General features: G+C 46.0%; 1 protein-coding gene across 2 annotated transcripts in view; it reads left to right on the forward strand.

Moving 5' to 3' along the window:
* hus1 (HUS1 checkpoint clamp component) overlaps window positions 1–6,312 on the forward strand; it is a 13,411-nt gene extending 7,099 nt beyond the window's left edge. The window contains exons 4-8 of one of the 2 annotated variants that reach the window (XM_084399176.1): window positions 985–1,092; window positions 1,363–1,437; window positions 2,630–2,729; window positions 3,775–3,906; window positions 5,961–6,312. In XM_084399176.1, the coding sequence (XP_084255302.1) occupies window positions 985–1,092; window positions 1,363–1,437; window positions 2,630–2,729; window positions 3,775–3,906; window positions 5,961–6,043 (498 nt within the window). In that variant the 3' untranslated portion in view covers window positions 6,044–6,312. Of the gene's footprint in view, window positions 1–984; window positions 1,093–1,362; window positions 1,438–2,629; window positions 2,730–3,711; window positions 3,907–5,960 lie in introns of both variants that reach the window. The other variant, XM_084399175.1, reaches the window with a different exon arrangement.
* The last annotated feature ends 3,688 nt before the right edge of the window (window positions 6,313–10,000 follow it).

The following is a 10,000-nucleotide window of genomic DNA, read 5'->3' on the forward strand; positions in this document are numbered from 1 at the left end:
TGGGACCACCGTTTCCAAGGTTACTGTTGGTAATACACTAAGACGTCATGGTTTGAAATCATGCATGGCACGGAAGGTTCCCCTGCTTAAACCAGCACATGTCAAGGCCCATCTTAAGTTTGCCAATGACCATTTGGATGATCCAGAGGAGTCATGGGAGAAAGTCATGTGGTCAGATGAGACCAAAATAGAACTTTTTGGTCATAATTCCACTAAACGTGTTTGGAGGAAGAAGAATGATGAGTACCATCCCAAGAACACCATCCCTACTGTGAAGCATGGGGGTGGTAGCATCATGCTTTGGGGGTGTTTTTCTGCACATGGGACAGGGCGACCGCACTGTATTAAGGAGAGGATGACCGGGGCCATGTATTGCGAGATTTTGGGGAACAACCTCCTTCCCTCAGTTAGAGCATTGAAGATGGGTCGAGGCTGGGTCTTCCAACATGACAATGACTCGAAGCACACAGCCAGGATAACCAAGGAGTGGCTCTGTAAGAAGCATATCAAGGTTCTGGCGTGGCCTAGCCAGTCTCCAGACCTAAACCCAATAGAGAATCTTTGGAGGGAGCTCAAACTCCGTGTTTCTCAGCGACAGCCCAGAAACCTGACTGATCTAGAAGATCTGTGTGGAGGAGTGGGCCAAAATCCCTCCTGCAGTGTGTGCAAACCTGGTGAAAAACTACAGGAAACGTTTGACCTCTGTAATTGCAAACAAAGGCTACTGTACCAAATATTAACATTGATTTTCTCAGGTGGTCAAATACTTATTTGCAGCTGTATCATACAAATAAATAGTTAAAAAATCATACATTGTGATTTCTGGATTCTTTTTTTTAGATTATGTCTCTCACAGTGGACATGCACCTACGATGACAATTTCAGACCCCTCCATGATTTCTAAGTGGGAGAACTTGCAAAATAGCAGGGTGTTCAAATACTTATTTTCCTCACTGTATATATATGTATGTGTGTGTGTTCCAGCCCTCTCTCTCCGGGGTCAGCCGTGTGGTCACTCATGATATCCCAGTGGATGTGATTCCCAGGAGACTCTGGCACGACTTCAGGGAGCCGCAGATGCCGGACTACGATGTGAGTGTGTGTGTGTCTGATGTGTGTGTCTGATGTCTGATGTGTGTGTGTGTGTGTGTCTGATGTGTGAGTGTGTGTGTGTGTGTGTGTGTGTGTGTGTGTGTGTGTGTCTGATGTATGAGTGTGTCTGATGTGTGTGTCTGATGTCTGATGTGTGTGTGTGTGTGTCTGATGTGTGAGTGTGTGTGTGTGTGTGTGTCTGATGTGATGTATGTGTGTGCGTGTGTGTGAACAGCACTGATGGTGATGATGACTCTGTGATGTGTTCAGGTCAGCATATATCTGCCTCCTCTGAAGACCATGAAGAGTGTCATCGACCGCATGAAGAACCTCTCCAACTATCTGGTCAGTTTACTGAGACACTGAGATGCAGTGGAGTTAGCCCCGCCTTCTAATGAAACAGCCAATCAGCAGTTCATAAAGTGCCAGCTGACAACCTTTGATTGGTCATGTGATCGGCGTTTGGTCATGTGATCGGCTTTTGGTCATGTGATCAGTGATCGGCGTTTGGTCATGTGATCGGCGTTTGGTCATGTGATCAGTGATCAGCGTTTGGTCATGTGATCGGCGTTTGGTCATGTGATCGGCGATCGGCGTTTGGTCATGCGATTGGCATTTGGTCATGTGATCGGCGTTTGGTCATGTGATCGGCGTTTGGTCATGCGATTGGCATTTGGTCATGTGATCGGCGTTTGGTCATGTGATCAGCGATCAGCGTTTGGTCGTGATCAGCGATCAGCGTTTGGTCATGTGATCGGCGTTTGGTCATGTGATCGGCGTTTGGTCATGTGATCAGCGATCAGCGTTTGGTCATGTGATCGGCGTTTGGTCATGTGATCAGCGATCAGCGTTTGGTCATGTGATCGGCGTTTGGTCATGTGATCAGCGATCAGCGTTTGGTCATGTGATCGGCGTTTGGTCATGTGATCAGCGATCAGCGTTTGGTCATGTGATCGGCGTTTTCCTCTGTACGGATAAAAACGTTATTAAAATGATTCCCGTTCGCACGGATCCGCGGAAACGACTGATACACTGTATCGTTATTCAGGCCAGACAAGAAACTGTTTACTAATCATTTAAAAAGTTTAAGAGGATCACAGTATCGTTCTTAAAAACTTGCACTTTGAACCCTATTTCAGGTTTGCGTTCTCGAGCTCCAAACACTAGCCCTAACCCAGAGGAGCGGCGGTGTGTGTTAGCGGCCACTGAGTTAATCACTAATGATCTTTACAACGGAAGTGAATCAATCAAACTAACTTTATCTGGACCAGTGTTGTGCCAGTTACTTCCAGACTGTAATACATTATACATTAATTGTTACTGTTATTTATAAGTAATTCAATGTGACGACGGAGACATGTGTGTGTGTGTGTTGTTGAAGTGTGTATGATGACGGAGACGTGTGTGTGTGTGTGTGTGTGTGTGTGTGTGTTGTTGAAGTGTGTGTGTGAGTGACGGCGACGTGTGTGTGTGTTGTTGAATTGTGTATGATGAAGTGTGTGTGTGTGAGAGTGACGGAGACGTGTGTGTTTTTCAGGTGATGGAGGCGAATCTGAACGGGGAAATGAATCTCAAGATTGAGACGGACCTGGTTTCTGTCACAACACACTTCAAAGAGCTGGGGAACCCACCCTGGGGTGAGACTCTCGCACTCACACTCACACTACACACTATCAGCACCACACACACACACTATCAGCACCACACACACTCTGTCAGCACTACACACACACACACACACACACACACTATCAGCACTCACTCACTATCAGCACTACACACACACACACACACTATCAGCACTACACACACACACTATCAGCACTACACACACACTATCAGCACTCACTCACTCACTATCAGCACTACACACACACACACACACACACACACACACACACACACACACACACACACACACACACACACACACACACACACACACACACACACTACCAGCACTACACACACACACACTACCAGCACTACACACACACACTACCAGCACTACACACACACACACACTACCAGCACTACACACACACACACTATCAGCACTACACACACACACACTATCAGCACTATTGTGTGAGTGTAGTGCTGATTGTGAGTGTAGTGCTGATAGTGCTGATAGTGTGTGTGTGTAGTGCTGATAGTGTGTGTGTGTAGTGCTGGTAGTGTGTGTGTGTGTAGTGCTGATAGTGTGTGTGAGTGTAGTGCTGATAGTGTGTGTGTGTAGTGCTGATAGTGTGTGTGTGTAGTGCTGGTAGTGTGTGTGTGTAGTGCTGGTAGTGTGTGTGTGTAGTGCTGGTAGTGTGTGTGTGTAGTGCTGATAGTGTGTGTAGTGCTGATAGTGTGTGTAGTGCTGATAGTGTGTGTAGTGCTGATAGTGTGTGTAGTGCTGATAGTGTGTGTAGTGCTGATAGTGTGTGTAGTGCTGATAGTGTGTGTGTGTAGTGCTGATAGTGTGTGTGTGTGTGTGTAGTGCTGATAGTGTGTGTGTGTGTGTGTAGTGCTGATAGTGTGTGTGTGTGTGTGTAGTGCTGATAGTGTGTGTGTGTGTAGTGCTGATAGTGTGTGTGTAGTGCTGATAGTGTGTGTGTGTGTGTGTGTGTGTAGTGCTGATTGTGTGTGTGTGTGTAGTGCTGATAGAGAGTGTGTGTGTGTGTGTGTGTCCCTCAGGTGAGGACGGCTCTCAGAGCACCAGTGCGAGTCACAGAGACTCAGAGTTCATGGCTCAGACACGCCTGGACATCCGGAAACTGCAGCAGTTCCTGACGGGACAACAGGTCAATCCCAGCAGAGCCATGTGCAGTAAGAACATCACACCACACACCTGCACACACACCTACACCTGATCACACCTGCGCACACACCTACACCTGATCACACCTGCACACACACCTACACCTGATCACACACCTACACCTGATCACACCTGCGCACACACCTACACCTGATCACACCTGCACACACACCTACACCTGATCACACACCTACACCTGATCACACCTGCACACACACCTACACCTGATCACACACCTACACCTGATCACACCTGCGCACACACCTACACCTGATCACACACCTACACCTGATCACACCTGCACACACACCTACACCTCAGCACACACACCTACACCTCAGCACACACACCTGACCACACCTGCGCATACACCTGCCCTGCACACACACCTGAACACACCTGCGCATACACCTGCTCTGCACATACACCTGCCCTGCACACACCTGACCACACCTGCACACACACCTGCGCATACACCTGACCACACCTGCGCATACACCTGCCATGCACACACACCTGCGCACACACCTGCGCATACACCTGCCCTGCACACACACCTGCGCATACACCTGCCCTGCACATACACCTGCCCTGCACATACACCTGCCCTGCACATACACCTGCCCTGCACATACACCTGCCTTGCACACACCTGACCACACCTGCACACACACACCTGTGCATACACCTGCCCTGCACACACACCTGAACACACCTGCACACACACACCTGTGCATACACCTGCCCTGCACATACACCTGCCCTGCACACACCTGTCCACACCTGCACACACACACCTGCACATACACCTGCCCTGCACACACACCTGACCACACCTGTGCATACACCTGCCATGCACACACACCTGCGCATACACCTGCCCTGCACACACACCTGCACACACACCTGCGCATACACCTGACCACACCTGCGCATACACCTGCCATGCACACACACCTGCGCACACACCTGCGCATACACCTGCCCTGCACACACACCTGCGCATACACCTGCCCTGCACATACACCTGCCCTGCACATACACCTGCCTTGCACACACCTGACCACACCTGCACACACACACCTGTGCATACACCTGCCCTGCACACACACCTGAACACACCTGCACACACACCTGTGCATACACCTGCCCTGCACATACACCTGCCCTGCACACACCTGTCCACACCTGCACACACACACCTGCACATACACCTGCCCTGCACACACACCTGACCACACCTGTGCATACACCTGCCATGCACACACACCTGCACACACACCTGCGCATACACCTGCCCTGCACACACACCTGCCCTGCACACACACCTGCCCTGCACACACACCTGCCCTGCACACACACCTGCCCTGCACATACACCTGCCCTGCACATACACCTGCCCTGCACATACACCTGCCCTGCACACACCTGACCACACCTGCACACACACACCTGTGCATACACCTGCACACACACACCTGTGCATACACCTGCCCTGCACACACACCTGAACACACCTGCGCACACACACCTGTGCATACACCTGCCCTGCACATACACCTGCCCTGCACACACCTGTCCACACCTGCACACACACACACCTGCGCATACACCTGCCCTGCACACACACCTGACCACACCTGCGCATACACCTGCCCTGCACACACACCTGCGCATACACCTGCCCTGCACACACACCTGCGCATACACCTGCCCTGCACACACACCTGAACACACACCTGCGCATACACCTGCCCTGCACACACCTGACCACACCTGCACACACACCTGCGCATACACCTGACCACACCTGCACACACACGCACACACCTGACCACACACACCTGCGCATACACCTGCCCTGCACACACACCTGACCACACCTGCGCATACACCTGCCCTGCACACACACCTGACCACACCTGCACACACACACCTGCGCATACACCTGCCCTGCACACACACCTGCGCATACACCTGCCCTGCACACACACACCTGTCCTGTATATACACTCAGCTCTCAGCATTTCATTTAAAATGCCTGTTCTGTTTGTTTACCCAGATATTGTCCACAATAGGATTCTTCACCTGATTTTTCTGCACGAGGACGTTTCTCTCCAGTACTTCATCCCAGCGGTGGTGTGAGATCTCACACACTTACACACCTGAGCAGGCACAGGCAGATCTCACACACCGCAGATCTCACACACTTACAGATCCGTGAGAGAGAGAGAGAGAGAGTGAGATCTCACACACCGCAACAATGAGGCTTCGGTTCACATGCAGAGTCTCTGAGCGAACCTGTTCAGGAGTGTTTCAGAGGGCCAGTTGTTCGGCTCTTTTTATTAAAAATAACACTGTTTTTGGAGTTTCCTATGTAAGTAAGTGTGTGTGTGTGTGTGTGTGTGTGTGTGTGTATATGAATAAAATGATTGAACATTTCAAAGTTATGAATATGGTGCTTTTCACGAGAGATTGTTCCGAAGCATCTTTCCGGAAGACTCTGCTGTAAAAGCCCACATTAAGCGAGACGGAGAGTGTGTGTGAGTGTGGAGGAGATGAAATGAAACATGATTTATTGTCCCTGATAGGGAAATGTGTGATGGACAGCATTCGCCAAAAACCTGATGCATTAAAAAATTACACAAAATATTTATACACACATACACATACAAATAACTAGACATCACTAATTCATGTTCAAAAGTTTAACTGATAAGAGTTTTTAAATCCGTTACGTTTCTAATGGAGAGTTTTGTTCCTTATAGATGTTAAGGGTTCACTTAAACCCCTTTAACCTCACACACAGAGTCTCTCACACAGAGTCTCTCACACAGAGTCTCTCACACAGAGTCTCTCACACAGAGTCTCTCACACAGAGTCTCTCACACAGAGTCTCTCACACAGAGTCTCTCACACAGAGTCTCTCACACAGAGTCTCTCACACAGAGTCTCACTCACACACACAGTCTCACACACAGTCTCACACACAGAGGCTCTCACACAGTCTCTCACACAGAGTCTCTCACACAGAGTCTCTCACACAGAGTCTCACTCACACACACAGTCTCACACACACAGTCTCACACACACAGGCTCACTCACACAGGCTCACACACAGAGGCTCACACACAGAGTCTCTCACACAGAGTCTCTCACAGAGTCTCACTCACACACACAGTCTCACTCACACAGGCTCACTCACACAGGCTCACTCACACAGGCTCACTCACACAGGCTCACTCACACAGGCTCACTCACACAGGCTCACTCACACAGGCTCACACACAGAGTCTCTCACACAGAGTCTCTCACACAGAGTCTCTCACAGAGTCTCACTCACACACAGTCTCACACACAGTCTCACTCACACAGGCTCACACAGAGTCTCTCGCTCACACAGAGTCTCTCACACACACAGTCTCTCACACACAGAGTCTCTCACACAGGCGAAAGTTATCTACAGACTGTCATTCAATCAATATGGCACTAGTAAAAAAGACAATTAAAAGTATCATAAAGCCTTTAACACATATCTGTAACCTGTCGCTTAAAAACGGCTGTGTGCCAAGAAAAATGAAAATTGCTAAGGTCATACCCTTGTTCAAAAATGGAAATAGGAATCACTTCACTAATTACAGACCCATTTCACTCCTTCCTCAATTTTCAAAAATCCTTGAAAAGGTTTTTGACAAACGGTTAGAAAACGTCATACATAAGCATAAGCTCATTAATGAAGGACAATATGGGTTCAGACCCAATAGATCCACTTCAATGGCCATAATTGATGCCACAGAAGAAATATCGAAGGCATTAACAAATAAAAAACATGCAATAGGAATTTTTATTGATCTCAAAAAAGCGTTTGATACCATCAACCATGATATACTACTTAAGAAATTAGAACGATATGGGATACGGAGGGTGGCTGGGAAATGGGTGAAAAGTTATTTGATCGAGAGAGTACAGTATGTGCAAGTGGGTGAGCTCTCTTCTGAATGTCTTGACATTGCTTGTGGTGTCCCCCAGGGGTCAGTACTGGGCCCCAAATTATTTAATTTGTATATTAATGATATTTTTAATGTTTCTCAATTGGTTAAATGTGTATTGTTTGCTGATGATACAAACATTTTCTATAGTGACGACAGTTTGGAGCGACTTATCAACGTTGTAAATAAAGAATTAAGTACATTTTAAAAATGGATGGAAAGTAACAAATTATCCTTAAACCTAGATAAATCTAAAGTGATGTTTTTTGGAAAGTATCAAGCCGATTCACAGAAACTGGTTGGGATAGATGGAGTACACATTGAAAATGTTCAGGAAATAAAAATGTTAGGTGTAACGATAGATCATAAGTTAAGTTGGAAAGCCCACATCAGACATATAACTACTAAAGTCTCCAAAAGCCTTGCTATAATTAGTAGAGTTAAACATATCCTTAATCATAATGCACTCCATACCTTGTATTGTTCTTTAATACAGCCATATCTAACCTATTGTGTAGAGGTATGGGGCAATAATTACAAAAATGTAATACAGTCACTTTTTTTGCTACAGAAAAGGGCTGTACGAATTATACACAAGGCCGTCTATTTTGAGCACACAAATCCTCTCTTTCTTAAATCAAAGTTATTAAAAATGCAGGATCTTGTAAAATTATATAATGCACAGTTCATGTTTAAAGCATTTCACTATATACTGTATTACCTGTGAACATTCAAAATATGTTTTCTCATAAAGAGCAGTCGTACAGTTTGAGAGGATTCGGGAACTTTGTGGTCCCAATGGTGGGTTCCACCAGGAGGAGCTTTTCTATGTCTGTATGTGGGGTTACTTTGTGGAATAATGTGGGGCTTGAATTAAAGCAATGTCCAAGCATTCACCTTTTCAAACGGCTTTACAAACAAAAGGTCTGGTCCCATTACAGTGATAATGAGGTTTGATTGCATCAGTGTTGTGTGGAGTGTTGGATTAGTTGTTATTTACCCTTGTGGTATTCCGTCTACCATTGTTGATATTTGATAATCATTGTTACCTGAGGTAATATCTGTATATTATGAATATGTATAGTATGTATGTGTGGTTTTGCATGTTTGCATGTATGTGTGGTTTCTTAATGAGGTATTATTATTACTATTATTTATTTTATATCTTTTTTTCTTTTTTTTCTTTGAGAACTGAAGAAGGAAGCAGCGATTTTGTTTGTATAAATTCTTTGACAGACTGGGGTGGGGTTCAATAAGTTTTACTTCTCCCCACTCCATTTCAAGCATAAGTGTAAAAGTTATTATTATTATTATTATTATTATTGTGTATTCTTTCTGTTGTCAAACTATTTGCTTGAAATAAATAAATAAATGAAAATGAAATGAAAGTCTCACACAGAGTCTGAACACTGGGACAGTCTTTCAGTCCAATCATTTTCATCAAAGTTTGAACAATATATAATACCTTTGTATTGATTTTACAGAAATATTATCATACCAAGTGGACAAGTCATATCTGGATCACACTCTAGTACAGACTGGTAAAAAGGGAACATAACTTTCCTATCAAACCACAATCTTCGTCAAAAATACACTCTCTGGTGAAGTCTTTCACACACCCAATGCACGTACGTGTTTGTCCCACGTGAGAGATGCGAGTAAAAGGCTGGTCAAGTTCAGCGGTGGGAGAAGGGAGAGAAGAAACAAGGAGTTCTGTAACTGACTGAAGCAATCAATTGTGACTGACCCACCGCTTTCGGACCGGCCGAGACACTATGACGCGCTTCCGGTGCTTTATACCTCAGGCTGGAGACACGAGTCTCGACAACGGTGAGGCGCCTCATGTTGCTCTTTTACTCATCTAAAGCGTTTATCTATATTATTATAATAATAATATGGTTTCATTTATGCTCTACAAATCTCATTGAAGGTGAAATTTTGATCTTTTATGTCGTTTCTGTGATTCAAAGCGTTGCATGATGGGAAACGCCGGCATGGTAGCATCACGTGACGCGCGTGAAACAGAATCAAAATAGTATGATTATGTTATTGAAGGCATTTATATTGTAACATTTGTAATCATTCAAATGTATTAATGTTATGGATTGGTGCA

This window comes from Rutilus rutilus (genome assembly GCF_951802725.1).
Source record: "Rutilus rutilus genome assembly, chromosome: 24".
Lineage (NCBI taxonomy): Eukaryota > Metazoa > Chordata > Actinopteri > Cypriniformes > Leuciscidae > Rutilus > Rutilus rutilus.